The following is a 15990-nucleotide window of genomic DNA, read 5'->3' as shown; positions in this document are numbered from 1 at the left end:
ACTAAAGATTTTGCGTGAATTCCCACTCATAATAATTTAAATTGCGAAAATCTCACAATTAGCTCCTAAACACACTATTCAGCAGCACAATTCTTTCGAAAGCGCCCCGTAGTAGCAAAAGTGGGGTAGGCGTCTTGCCAGGTGAAACTAGTCGATATTTCCGTGACGTCAAAAATTTGAAAAGTGGGGTAGGGTTTGGAAATACGCAACCCGATTCTTATATCGGCTGAAACAATCTAAATCATAGTAAAGGTCATGTTTTTTTTATACGATCTATGACGCGCGAGAAACTTTTTAAAACATTCTTTCTAAGAGGATTAATATAAAAATTTATATATATATATATAGGAACTTCTTAAGTGTATACAGCATATTAAACCCGTGTAACAAAAGGTTAAGTTAGATTCCGACCCATATTTCATTTAACAATATTGCATACAGCGCCATTTCCCTCCTGGTGATGAGGTTTCGAACTTCCTTTTTTTCGCGGAAAATAAGTTCCCATGACCTCGTCTACACGGTTACCAAGTTTGATAATATTTGATCCAGTAATTTTTTTTTTATGACCGTTTCAAATTGGAACTTTATAACCACCCTGTATATTATTAAATTTTAATTTGAAGCTATGCGTTATGTGTGTACCATGCGCAAGATTTTCGCTTTTATGGAAAAAATAAAGAATCGAAGCAGATATACTTAGGATAATGGACCAAAACTGAAAAAAATTTCCCTTCCCTCCGAACATAAAATATTGAAACTTCGACCTTGAATTTATTGGATTATCAAAACATTCAATTTGACTTAAGCTTTAAGTCCTAGTTCCGACAACAATTCCGTTAAAAATTCTGAATTACTGAAGCTGAAGTAAAAGGTTTAGTATATATTCGCTGTATGTTAATAAACTAATCAGAGTGTAATAAAAATAGATTATAGAATTTACGCTGATGCAACTTTTTTTCTGAATGCACAACATGTAATGGAAGAGAAAGCTTGTAGAGATCTGTTTTCGACATGCTTCTAAAAGTAGATGTCATACTCCTTTTGTATCTTCAATGTCAAAACCTTTCCTTTGAGAGGCAACATTATTTTTTGAGAAAGAAAAAAATCGCAAGAAGACAAATTTGAAGAACATGCAGGACTATTGAGTACACATACTTATTTTCGGAACACAAGCGGTTCTCCGACTGGTTATTGAATAATCAAAAGATGCATTGTCATGCAATAGAAAACATTTGGAATACGTTTTCTGACTGAAAACGTAAGATTAAAAGTCAAATGCTTAATTCACAGCCATTTACAAGTCAATTACTCGGGCAATTGCAGAATCGTTTTGATCCTGAGCTTGTAAGACAAACCTAATATCATTGGATTTAAATACTTCTTTAATCTTCCGAGAACATTCCTTCTTTAGCTCATATTCCAAGAATATTAAGTGAATACAATTATTGCAAAAGAAATCGAATATTCATTTGCACTACGGCTTGGTGGTTTACTAACGAGTTAACAAAACTTAAATTCTGCTTTTTGTGTCTAAGAATACAACAGTATTTTAAATATTTACAAATAAAATATTAAATTGGAGATTTAATTGGAGCCTTACCAGTTATCTAGCATTTGAAGATTGTTAAATACAAATTGTTTGGTGCGAAGTCTAACCCAGGTTGCATGGTTGGTTTTCGTAGTTTTCTAGGTTCTCTTTACAAAGGTTCTCTATCAAAGTATCTTAACCAAATAGCTCCCATGTTCTTTTCTGTGTTCAAATAACCAACTAACCTATTTTAAGCACGATTTCTAAGTGAAGTTACTAGCAAAACCCGAATACTTATTAAAAATCATGTAGCTTGAAAATCGGGAGTACCATGAAAGATACGGTGCCAATAATTGAATTGCTGTTACGGTACGCTGTTTCTAACATTAGATAGTCATTCCTTAATTAAATATAATTGATTTGTAACTTCTACTAGAGCTGACGGTAAGAATTGAAGTGGAAATAAATAATATCGTGTGCAATCTTCATTAATATAAAATTGGAAATATTTGATTTCAGACAGAAAGTTTTTTGAAATATTTGCAATTACTTTATAAGAAGGATTTATTAATACAGTCAAAAGTGGTTAATCTGGATTCGCCGGGACTTCAGCGATTCCGGATTATCGATTTTTCTGGATTATAGATCATCAGTTTAAATCTGGTAAGATGGCATGCAGAAATTATAAAATTAAATATATGAAACTGTAATTTATGAAATAAAGAACAATTATGATCTAAAGGGTATCCGGCATTACTTTGAAACAAATATTGTTCACATGTTTTTCCTTGAATAATAAAAGACCCTGCTTGCTGACCCCAAGAAAAGAGAAATCATTTTCAAGCATATTTTTTAATTTCTCGCAATAGCCATAAATTTCTACATTCGAAAAGCGTTGCGATTAGCCGCTTCAGCAATTCGCAAGGGTCAAGGAAGTTAATTTACGGAGTGCGCTAGGCTAGGCCTTTAACTCCACATAATCAGAGATAAAAATAATTACATCTAAAGAGGGGTTCAGCGGAATACCTGCTTTCGTCTCCATTGTAAACATAGCACATGCGGATGTTGCTGTTCATAAACACGTGACCACATTTTCCCTCTTCTTCTCTTGCGGAATGTATCTCATTGGGCTGCAGCTTGAGCTAGAGAGCAGCCTTTCTCCTTCAACGGTTAGGTTTGTCAGACGACTGATTCTACAACTCCATTTTAAATTGTCGGCTTGCTATTTTTTTTTTGTTAATAAAGTTATTAAGAAAAGCTATGGCTGGACTTTTAGATGAAGTAACAGTAAAGAAGGAGGTAGAAGATAGTCCTGACTCCCCTGAACATGAAGATATTCAGGATACTGCTCCAAACATGACAGAAACTCAAAATGGTCAAAAACAGACCAAAGGTTGTATACCCGTTTTAAATTTTTATATGCATATTTTCATTGTATTTGTTTGTGTATTACGTTCAATTAATGTTTCTGAATGCAAACGAGAGATAAATAGAATTACAAGTATTAATTTTGTTGTTGAAATCTGAATTAGTTATTCTTATTTTATGCACATTTATTTAGCTGTGTTATCTGTCGAAATCTGTTTCTTTTTCATTCATTGAAAGTAATACATAGAAAATAAAATTTTATACATAGGTGTAAATTTAGACTCTTTGCTAGTTTTTAAATTACAACATAATGAGGGAAAAAAAAGGAAGAATATTTAGAAGAGTTTTGTAAATTTATTTGTATGTTCATTGACCGGATGTTTAATATTTATACATTTTATAAAATTTTATCACTAAACTGTACATCTGTAATATGTTATAGGGAAAGAAGTTAAAATATTTTATTTGAAGTAGAGTTGGAGTTACCTATAAGCCGATAAGTTATGCACATAAATAACGATAAGTTATAACAATTATTGGTTTGTATTATCAAATTATATAGAGGTTTAGTAATGTTCTAATAGTGGAATTGGTTGATCTTTAGATTATGGTAAATTGGCGATTTTTTGGCGAAAATCTGGCGACCAACTCTCCTACAGCAACCCTTTATTTTTTTTTTTTCCCGCCGCCATTTTGTCTTCACGAAGTAAAGACATGTTTCTTTTCTTTTTATCTACTGAACACTTCTTCCAACAATCTACTAGCCGAATTACACTTATGCTAGAAATTTTATCTAACAAAACTGCTTAATCATGACAAATATTCACTGCAAAATTGGGAAAAACTGCACAATACCATACTCCTTACGCGTTTTTCAAAATAACACATACACATAAACCATATACACGTCGACTTAGTTTTACTTAAAAAAACATCCCAGAATTACACAAAAATGGCATTGCACACACTCTTCACTATATCCATGTACACTGCTTTTTTCTCATAAATTAGAAAAATTTCACGAAAATACATGACAATTTTCTGAATCTTTAAATTCCAAATATGAACATTTCCACGTATAAAATAAATAAAATATCCAAAAACTTTTACCTCTAAATCATCTATTATATTATAAACGTCACCAACGGATTCATACCGCAAGCATTACAAATACTTAGTGTCAAATATTTAAATTATTTCCATGCACGTTTACTTCAACTAAACTGTATACAAAATTCCTACAAACATAAAATTCACAAAATAACTATCATTTAATTAAAATATCACTAAACCATGTACACGTCAACTTATTTTTACTTAAAAAAAAAAAAAAAAAAAAAAATCCCAGAATTGCACAAAAATGGCTCTTCGCCATATCCATGTACACTGATTTTTTCTCATAAATTAGAAAAATTTCACGAAAATGCATGACAATTTTCTGAATCTTTAAACCTGTTAAAAAGAACATATATGAAATTACCTAATAACGAAAAAGTATATACCCTTTCCAAATATGAACATTTCACGTGTAAAATAAATAAAATATCCAAAAACTTTTACCTCTAAATTATCTATTATATTATAAACGTCACCAACGAATTCGTACCGCAAACATTACAAATACTTAGTGTCAAATATTTAAATTATTTCCATGCACGTTTACTTCAACTAAAACGTATACCAAATTCCTACAAACATAAAATTCACAAAATAACTATCATTTAATTAAAATATAATTAAATTCAAAAATACTACTTAAAATATAAATAAGCACATACATTAAATTAATAAAAATTAGCTTACAATCTAATTACTTTAAACTAAATCATTGCTAATAACAATTTTCCCAATAATACCAAATTACATTACTTCCACCTTACATTTAGAACAATGCATAATAATAAAAATAATATCCTCAATAATTAAAAATACTAACTTACCTAATCTTCTTCAGAATCTTGATTACGTGTCCGATAAACTTTTCTTATTTCTGTTTCAGGATCTTTAAAATCATACTTATAGTTCACAGCAAGGTACCAGGTAAAATAAATAACTTAATAAAACATCTTTACTTCTATTTGGCACAACCTTAAAGAAACACTTATTACTACCCCTTTCAATCTCATTAAATACCCATTTCGAATTCACTTTAGTTAGGGCCATGGGATCCAAAAATTAACGAACACTGTTTCACACAACACAGAATAAAGCCAAATACAAAATTTCCCGATTTCCCGCCTTTTCCGATTAAAGAACCGTAATTCGTCCGTTAATATCACATGACATATCCCATGATCTCTCATTTCCCTCACACAAAATAATGCGTAATCGGAACTGAGTGCTGCTCACATTATTACCAAAGTCCCAGGTAGTAACCTTTTTCGCCTCCAAAATGTCTCCAAACTACCAGTTACCATATTCTAAAGATCAGCCGTGGAATTTACCGTTATTTCTATGGATTTCAGTTAAATATATAAGTAAGTTGATTAGATGTATTTGCCAGCTATTGTATATGGTATTTACTTTGTTTGAACATGCTAGAATGACTTTACAATTTTTTTTTTTTTTTAATCTGCGTTTTTGTCTTTGATAGTCTAGATATTTTAAATTCTTGTAATGTTTTTGAAATGCCAAATATCTGTAATTGTGTATTTTTATAACAAAGTACTATTAAAAAATATATGGTATTTGTGTGCAAATCATGACTAATTATTGTAATATTTAATCTACTATCAACTCTCTTTCTTTTTTTTAATACTGTAATACATAATTATAGTTGAGATAGATTTTCGGCATCTTCTATTGTTGCAGTATCAGTTTTCATGTGTTACAAGCATTCACCAAATATGGGGGGGGATGGATTAAAGACCTGAAGCCTTGCCCTTTCTGGAGAAAGGATGAACAGTTGAAGATAAAATTAAAATACATACATGTATCATTTTTTAATTATAATATGTATATTGTTAAGTATTTTTGGTGAAGTTGTGTGTAGTAATTTTCAAGAGTGTGTACTCTTTCAAGGTAACTATAGCTTTTATATGTAACTAAGAATGTATTGAAAAGAATTAAATTTGGAAGTTCTGAACCAATTGTGATATATTTCAGTTATGTTAATAAAATATTGATTTTTGCTGCAATGTCATCCAGTTCAGCATCTGCAGTTTCTGAGAACAAAAGAAAAATATTTTAATTTTCAAAAAATTATATATTTAAATTTATGTTCATTCTGTGGTTAAGTATTATTAATGTCACTGTCTTAACTGTAGATTCCAATGTGAGTAAAACTTGTCAGTATTCAATGCACAAACGACATTTTTGCTACTTTCAAAGTGTGCATGTAAGGCATATTTTTTAATGAATATTTGATTTTTAATTAACCATTAAATGTGATTACATTTTAAAAATAAAATACTAAAAAATGAACTTTTCCGAACATGCCCAAAATCTAAAAAAATTTCCTAAAGAAGTAACCAGTTATATGCGGAGAAGTGAAAAAAATCGTAAGTAACCTGTAAACATCTTAAACTTATTATTTTGTGGTGGCGATTTTTTTCATATTTCTTTCAAAGTAGATTGAATAGTATTTTTTTGTATTTTCAACAATGTGGTAACCCTTCGGAGTGAAAATGCTTCATGCTCCATAATATGATTTTATTTATAAAAAAAAAGACTAGGTTGAGGTGTCGCACTCGTAAGAATCAAATCAGCGTCATGAAAGGCAATTGGTTTAAGAATTTTTGTCTTCCCTTTACAACTGCCATAAGATTAATTTATTTATGGTCAATGGAATCGACATCCACTGAAATTTGCAAGAAAGAGCTTCAAATGTTATACACTGCTGTCTTTGACTGGAATAATTATCTACGGAAAATTTGCATCGAAGACGTTTTGGACCAAGAACAAAAAAGGTTGGGAGGACCAAAGCAAATCATTGAAATAGACCAATAACACTGCGCGTATTTCCCACTGCAATGGGTTTTTGGAAAAATTTGACATGATACAAAACATGTATTACTTGTTCTGTTACAAATAAAGGGGCAGAGTGTCTGCTGAAATATATTGAAGAAAATGTAGGGGTCCATTATTTCCCCTGACTGTGGGAAGGTGTATAAGATAAACTTGGAAAAAGTAGGCTTTTCTCACTTTAAAGTGAATTACAAATTAAACTTTGTAAACCAAGAAACCAGCGGTCATATGCAGACAGTAAAACAGCTATGATGGTCAGCCAAAAAAAGGAATAAACAACAAAGCGGAACTGCCCAACAGCATTTACCAACATATTTAGCAGAATTCAGATTAGAAAAGAAACAAAAAGTGAATGAAAGAGATTTATTCGACTATCGGCAAAGTGATTGCTTAACAGTTCTACTGAAAATCAATATTGACATTTGAGAAAGCCAAAGAAGTTTATGTAATTAAAGAATAATTATTTAATCTATTGATACTATGAGGCCCGTACCGACAATAGGTACAAGGTCATGCCGCGCACAACGGTGGCGAGTTAAAAAAGTGCCGGGCAATCATTAAAACAAGCAATTCGTCTCGCTGCCTGTATGAACAGGAAAATTCTTGCCGTATTTGATTGCCCCCTCCAGTGGTCGACTCAAGTAAAACCTGGAAGTTACTGATTAGGATCTGTACCTGGGCAGTCTCGACCACGGGTGTTTAAAATCAGTCTCCACAGGACTGGAGTCGTTGCTAGCGATGGCTGTTTCAGGCTCGACGGGGACCATATGGTACTTTCTTGTCTGTTTCGTTGGTTATGGTGGAGCTATATAGTCACATAGTCATGGTTATCTGAGACAAAACACCCCTGTCGATGGAATTGGCGAATTCAGCGAGCCTTTAAACTGCTTGAGGTTTCCAGTGGGCACATCGAGCCTCAAAACTGCATATTCATATCCTTCTTTGGAGGCGCCTAAAGCCGACATTTGTATATCATGACGTAGTGTTAGAAGGCCGGAATAGTGGCCCGGTCTATCTGACAGTGCTTAAGTGACTTCATTCTGCTGTCCCGTTGATGGCAGATGTTTTTACCATCCCTCCAGAACGTGGAATGTATTCCTGTTGACTCAGCTTAGCTCGTTGGCTGGGCCGATAGGTTAGCGACGTCTTGGATCGCCTTTAAGGGTTGGGTGTTTAACTGTGTTAAGGCAGCCTCGAGCTTGCCAGGTTTTGGTGCCCTTTCCTCCTAGCCCACTGTCTGACTTGACCAAAGTTATGAGTAGGGCAGGAGTTAGTCTCTGATGTTCTCTTCTGTCTTATTTCAATGTGAAAATACTTGTTGTCAATGCATATGTAAGGATAGACGCATTTGACAAACTGCTTAACCTTCCAGCACTCGCGTATGCGCAAAATTTACGACAAATTCAGTTTTTGATGCACATTTTTCTCATATCGAAGCTGAGATACCTGAAGATCATTTCTATTCCTTCTTTCTACCCTTTCCCACATCATGAAATGTGCCAATAGGAAGTCATTTGACTTTTTTTACTGGGTTTTTGTGCTGCGTGGCAGCTTTTTCATAAAGTTTACAACACGCGCATGCTCGTGGGTGAAAATTCGGAAAATATTTTTTTTCTCAAATATTCTGTAATTTTGTGTTATTAATTGCCGTGTATTATTTTAATTTGAATACATTTGGCTCTGTAAATTTTATATCGGTTTTCACAGAAAAAAGTATGTGCAACTAGCTGATTTTGCTCGCATTCTTCAAGAATTATCTGATGAAGAAAATGAAGACAAGGAAACCTTTGGATGAGAGAACAATAGCGATTTCCATTCCTTATTTTCTTTTATTTCTATTATTTATAAATAAATAAAAATATTATAGTTTAAAAGTGCACTTTTGTAACAGTAAGAAGTAAATTTCTTTGCAGAAGTAAGTAATGCTAAACTTACTTTTTTTTCTTACCAAGGTGTTTTCCTTTTTTATTTGTCTATACTTGCCTTTGATGGATATTAAAATTAGCTTTGATTTTAAAATATAATTATTAAATAATAAATTTAAAATTTTCAATAGTGAAATACGTCATTGTATTTCCATCTCACTAACATAAAAACTTAAAAATTATTTACTTATATTTGTATTTTGCAATAATAAGATTAATATTTTATTTCTTAACAAATTTATTATCAATATTCACTCATTTCTGTCATTTTTCGTGCCAAAAACGATAAAATAATGGATGTCGTAAAAAGTACAATGCGCATGTGCTTATGTAAAATTGCCCAGCGTGCGTGCTGGAAGGTTAATCCTTATTTTGTGTCTACTGTTGCAATCGAAGTAATTTGTGCAACATTTATGTTTTTTTTTGTAATTGCTTGTTGTTATTGTTTTCCTACATAAAATAAAGATAAGTGCAGTTACATATTATGTTAACCCGTGAGCGCGAGCACTGGGTCCAAAAGATCCGATTCGGGGTTTTTCAAGAAAATGTGAATCTTCAGAAAAGGTGTTACATTTGTGCCAATAGTAAATTTTAGGATCAAACATGAAAAAATATGCTTATTAAATTTTTTAATTTCTGCAAATGCTTTTATGAAATAAAATTTCTTAAGGGAATAGAAATTTATATTATATATTAAAAATATTTTATCTCTGATTCTATTCTTATTTTCTTTATTAGCTCTGTTGTTTATGCAGCATCGATTCTTTATTTTCTTTATTAGCACTATAGACAATGAAAAAAATGCAACAAGAAATGTTAGCAGTACTTTGTACAAAGTATTGTGTGTTTGTTCTACATGCAAATATTTTTCACATTCTGTGCAGCGAGTTTTCGTTTTTGCTGGGTGAAATCTTAATTTTTTTTATCGTTCCCGATAATTTTTTTCCAATAAAGCAATTTATGTCATTCTTACTTTCGTTTTTTCAGAATCTATATCAGTTTCTGAGAATCATTTTCATATGAGCTAACCATTCGTAATCACTTCCGTCCTCATTTTCTTCAATATATTTATTCTACGCCAGTTGATGCATCTAAGAACCTTTAAAACTGTAAAAAATTATTTTTCAAGTAATTATGCTCAAATCCTCACTTTTCTGAATTCAAAAGCTAACCTAAGTTTAGCATAATATGTAACTGCACTTACTTTTTTTTAATGTAGAATAACAATAACAGCAAGCAATAACCAAAACAAAAAATCACAAAAAAGAGAAATGTTGCACAAATTACTGCGATTGCAACAGTAGACTCAAAATAAGGACTAAGCAATTTGTGGAATGCGTCTACGGCACCCCCTGTATCCTTACATACGCATTGGCATTAAGTATTTTTTTTTACATATATTTACAAGATCAACTCAGCTTACGTCAAAAACTGCAAAAAGCATTAACTGATAAAAATCAAAGTGGTATAAATCTTATGCATGAATTGCAACTTTTGCAGACTTTTGGAGGAAATGTAGTATCGCTGGTTGAAACTACGCTATAGTGTTGTCAACAATATAGCGGTGTGCAGAAAAGAATTTTGGATATATCCCTAGAGCATTTTTTGTGCCTTGTTGTAATCACAGTCTGAACCTTGTCGTAAACTACGACATGAACAATAATTTATTCAGTGCAAGCTTATTAGATATCTAAATTAATTTGTTTTTAATTTTAAGATAATAAATAGTGCTCAGCAATACATTTGGTATCCAATGCATTTAGTATTTCACATCGCTGGCTGTGTTATGTTTTTATAGCATGTTGTTGACCAATGCTCACTTGTCTGATCTGTAGTCAGCCCAAGTGGCAAGGAGCTCAAGGTATGCCTGTCGTTGGCAACGGCCTTGAGCACCTTACAGGTGACAGTGCGATTTAGCTGTTTCACCCTCAATTTTGATGAAGAGTACCCTGGAGGGATGGTCCAAGTTTCTCCCACCCCTCTTTCCCTACCACAAACCTTTCGAGCGGACTTTCGCCTCTCATATTTAGAGTTTCCCCATGCCGCATGGACACTATACATTTACAAATATCTATATCTTTTACGGCATTCAAACCCGGGCTCTTCGGCATGTGAGTCGGCAATGCTATCCACTATACTGGTTAGGCGGCTTTTTATAACTCTTCAATAAATATATTTGAGTGTAGGCTTTAAAAAAGCAAAAAAAATGTTTGCATATTTAGAAAAAAGATAAAATGTAATTCTTTTGGTTTTGTCATATTATGCTAATAATGCTTCATTTTAAATGTTAACCATAAGCAATGTCTTTTTAATATCGTGACTGCATGAGGGCACGCGCTAGACATTTTCACGACAGCGCCGATTAGACTTGGCGCGGGCCTGGATACTGTATATTTTTTAAATATTTGTTATGGCCAATTTATAAAATGTGGATTACCTTATCAACTATTAGGAAATTTATTTAGATTTTGGGCACGTAGTGGAAAAGTTGGATTGCGGGCATGTAATGCAAAGGTACCTTAAAATGCCTTGTAAATTATATGTATGTGATGATAATTTAGTTCGTTGCAGATAATTTGATAATAGGTGAGTGCTTAATTAATTTGATATTAGATAAGTGCTTGATGCATTTTTCAAGCATGGCTGGAGTGGGGAAAGACAAGGTGTAGCTTACGATAGACAATTTCATAGTAGAAGATGACGGAAACTTTTGAAGAATTCGAAAATTGCTTAATAATCCAAGCATCTTTATTGCTTGTTGATTGCTGTATTCAGACACATCTTGGCACAACACAGTGGGTAAATTTGCACCCTCACGATTTTAAACTATGCTGTTACTTTTTTTTAAATTATAAAAAAAAAAAAAAAAGTAGCCAAATCAGAGATGTGGTTTATTCATGCATAACTAGTGTTTGGGACACTAACCGGCTCCACCATTAAGATAAGGCACTACCGGGCTTGAAATCATTCCGATCGTTGCGCTAGTAATCAAGGCAGTTAGGCCGCCTGTTACTGCTTGAGTGGACATACTGTCCTTTATTATATACAATACATAGAACAATACACATTTACATTACAACATCTAGAATAAAGTTTAGAATAAAAGCTGTCAACTGTATCTGTTGTTGACTTTTGAAGATTACATTAGAATAGGATGAATATATACATAAGTTTGAAGGTCACATGTTGCTGCTGTGCATCTGGAGCAGGGTTGAAGGAGTTGACTCTTTAGTCCTCGATGATGATATCGGATCTTAAATTGACCTCTGTGATGATCTTGGTGATGCCTTTGACCAGGTAGAAGTCGTTAACTAGAGAAGACAGTGGGATGTTCCTGATGTGGTTTGGAAAGTGTCTTGCTCGAAGATCATCTAGCGGCTGGCAGTCGAAGATGTAATGAAACGCGTCCGCTTGATGTCCTGGGGTGCCGCAGGCACATTTTGCTTGGCGATTCAAAAACCTTTGATAGTAGGCTGGGAATTTTCCATGGTTGGTCAGTGCCTGGGATAGGTAGTGATTTGATCTTAGCCTCTTATAGCTGACTTTGTCGAAGAATTGGAAGGTGTGCCATCCTTTGTCATCTTCTTCCCAGCGTTCTTGCCAGACAGTGAGAAGGTAGTTATCTATCAGCTTTTTTGCCGTGATGGAAATCGGGATGCAGGAGTCTACTTCGGATCTATTTGCTGCGTCTTTTGCGAGAGTGTCGGCGGTCTCATTGCCTCTAAGTCCTGTGTGGCCGCGGACCCAATTTATCTTGACCTCGTGCTCGGAACTTAGTGTGTGTAGAACTTCCTTTAGGGAGGCTATGTGCTCCGCTACTTTGCCTCTTTTGTTTAAAGCCTGGAGAGCGCTCATGCTATCCGTAAAGAATTTAAGATGGTGACTCGAGGGCTGGCTTCCTGCCCATAGTGCTGCGTAGGACTCAGCCTGAAATACCGTAGCTTCGTCTGTGAATCTATAGCACTCTGAATGGATGATTCTGTTGTCGAGGAAGGCTACGAAAGCCGCTCCTATTTGGTTGTTGATACCTGAGCCATCTGTGAAGTTTTCTAAGTGTGAGCCATCCGGTTGCTCTTTTCGCCAGACTATGTTTCTGATCTTTGCTGGATGCTTCGTGGCTTCATGCCTGTATCTTTCTATAGTCTGATATTGCACGATGGTGGTGCCTTCAAGTGTCGCATCTTCCTGGTAGTGTTGTAGTCGGTATTGGAGCTTTTCTTTCTGGGCTTTGAGGTCTAAGGGCAGGACCCCTGCCAAGACTTGTAATGCCACTGTCGAAGTCGTAGTCCGCTGTTATTTTGAGCAGGGCAATGCGTTGGATCTGTGCCAGCTTGGTTTGAACACGGACTGTACCCGTCATCCAGACTGGGCTTCCATATAAAATCATACGTTCTACCGCTCGTAGATAAAGATCTTTTAGGAGTCTGCCTTTAAGGTGCCATTTCGCACTCATCATTCTATTTAGACTATTCATGATTTTATTCGTATTATCTCTCACTGCTGTTAGGTGGGGGACCCACGTTAGCTTCTTATCTAGGACAAATCCTAGGTACTTCATCGTATCTTGTCGTCGTAAGGGGACTCCATTCCATTTGATTCGTGGTGGATTAGATTCTATCTTTGATCCTTTAGGAAATAAGATCATCTGGGTTTTGGAGATGCTGAATTTTAACTTGTATTTCTCGCTTCAGTGAATTAGTTTAGTTAGAGCCAAGGCTGCATGCCTTTCTATTATTGATCTGTTGCCTCCTGCGATGATGAGTATAAAATCATCAGCGTAGGCTTGAATGCTTGCAGTGCCCTCAAAGTCTATTTGGAGTGCGGTATCTGCCATGATATTCCCATAGACTCCAACTACTACGGATTCTCCGTAGTTTCTACGGAAATTCATGAAAAACTACGAGCTACGAAAAGTATGGAAAAAACTACGGATTTTACAGAAACAAGAGCAGGAGAACCAGTACGCAAAACGGAACCAACTAATTCATCCGATGATTGGCTGAATACTCGTGTTATCATATATCACGTGTTGAGTGCGTTCCTAGTTTTGAAGAATTAGCCAATCGTAGATCAGTAACTCCAACCGTTAACGACTTATCAATAGTTCCACCCAATTGTCTGTCTCCCAGGTTCCTCGCTGATGCGTGTTTAGGCTGCATTCGGCTGCATTGTGTAGTTTACGGCGAGAGCTTAGCGTGTGTCTTGTGAACTGTGAATCAGGTGAAAGATTTTTAATCATAATGCTGCCTCGAACGAAGAGGCCAAAATTATCAAAGCAGAAGTTTAAAGATTCATATTCTTCAGAATTTCCATGCATTAAAGCGTCCGAAATTTCTGTGAATCACGCACACTGCAGTGTATGCAACAAAGACTTCTCAGTTGCTCATGGCGGAAAAGATGACTGTAAACGGCATGTGTTTTCTCAAAAGCATATAGAACTTGGCACCGTAAAATCTAAAGAAATAACAAATTTCTTAATAAAAGATGATGAAACAGATCCTATAAAAGCCGAATGCTATTTTGTTCGTTTTTTAATTGAACATAATCTACCGCTTTCTGTTTCGGATCATTCCAAAGAGCTTTTCAAAGCAATGTTTCCGGATTCTGCCATAGCAAAAAAATTTAGCTGCGGTCATTCCAAAACTGCTGCTATTGTGAAAACGCTTGCAGAAAATACTGTTGCTGATATTATAAAATCAGTGTGCAGTACATCATTTTCTCTAAGTACTGATGGAAGTAATGATAACTATGATAACAAACTGTACCCATTGGTTATAACATACTACAGTAAAGAAAAGGGAGTGATAATTACTTCATTGATTTCTATTTTAGAATGCACGAATAATACAGGAGAAGGTATTTTTAATTGTATAAATGAAAACTTTAAAAACAAAGGTTTAGAATGGAAAAATTGCTTATCATTTTCTTCAGATAATGCTAGTAATATGATTGGAAAGTTTAAAGGTGTAGCATCATTTATCAAAATGCATCAACCAAGTATAATCACCCGAGGTTGTCCGTGCCACCTCTTGCATATAGCTGCAAAAAAAGCTACTGAAAAATTAATTGGCTCAGAAATTGAAATGATAATAGATATGTATTTTTACTTGGAGAAAAGTTCGAAACGGAAGCATAGCTTCAAAGTTGCTCAACAAATTTTGGGACAGAATGCAAAATCTCATAAAATTTTGAAATATTGCAGTACGAGATGGTTGTCTCTTTTAGAATCTATAACAAGGATTTTGGAACAGTGGCATGCTGTGATAAATTTTTTTGGAGATAAACCAGATAACAGTGAGAATGAAGGAAAGAGATTGCAAAACATTAAAAAAAATTTACAGTCACCGACCACCAAATTGTACTTGTTATTTTTGAAAAATACTTTGCCTTTGTTTATAACAGTAAATATTAATTTGCAACAACAAGCTCCTTATATACGTAAATTGAGAAGAGAACTTTTTGAACTTTTAATGAATTTATTTGTTAGATTCGTAAAACCATCAGTAATTTCTAAAGAAAATGAAGATGTTACTCTAACGTCTATTCCATTTCAGAAGTATAGTAAACAAAAAGAAAATGAAAATTTAGTGATTGGTGCGGAAACAAGACTATATTTAAAAAATGCCAAGTTGAATGAAAGTGAAGTGAAATCGTTTTTCAATTCTGTGCGAGCTTTTTTTGTAACTGCATGTTCATATATAATTGATAAATTTCCACTGAGTGATCCATTTCTAAAACATGCTGAAGTTGCTGACATCAACTTGAGAACTGAAGTCTCATTTTCATCTGTTCTTTACTTGATGAATACTTTTCCATCCATTATTGATGAAAAATGTCTTAATCAAGTAGAAATTGAATTTTCCATGTATCAAGTAGATGATTTGAAAGAAATTGTAGATTTGCGTATTGATATAGCATGGGGAGAAATTGCCAAATTAAAAAATATGAATGGGTGTATTAAATACAAAGTATTGCCTTCTGTAATGCTTGCTGTCTTAATAATACCTCATTCAAATGCAGCTTGCGAAAGAATTTTTTCTATTGTTAAAAAAAATCAGACGGAATTTCGACCAAATTTAGGTCTTAAAACTCTTGAAGCAGTTTTGATTGAAAAAATAAATATGCAGGCAAATGAAGAACTGTGTTATAAAAAAACATTCTCAAAATCAGAACTTAAGCTTGCTAAGCATGCTACATATAAAT

At 33.9% G+C, this 15990-nt stretch overlaps 1 protein-coding gene across 2 annotated transcripts in view; it reads left to right on the top strand.

The window, feature by feature from the left end:
* Positions 1-2657: 2657 nt before the first annotated feature.
* The window catches only part of Atg12 (Autophagy-related 12), a 97929-nt gene continuing 84596 nt past the window's right edge, over positions 2658-15990 (top strand). The window contains exon 1 of one of the 2 annotated variants that reach the window (XM_085824987.1): positions 2658-2921. In XM_085824987.1, coding sequence (XP_085681113.1) covers positions 2789-2921 — 133 coding nt within the window. In that variant the 5' untranslated portion in view covers positions 2658-2788. The remainder of the gene's footprint in view (positions 2922-15990) is intronic. The other variant, XM_085824988.1, reaches the window with a different exon arrangement.

This window comes from Stegodyphus dumicola, chromosome 10 (genome assembly GCF_044657685.1).
Source record: "Stegodyphus dumicola isolate Sdum_Otavi_A_Nest chromosome 10, ASM4465768v1".
In the NCBI taxonomy this organism is placed as follows: Eukaryota; Metazoa; Arthropoda; class Arachnida; order Araneae; family Eresidae; genus Stegodyphus; species Stegodyphus dumicola.
This window is presented reverse-complemented; position numbering and strand designations above follow the sequence as displayed.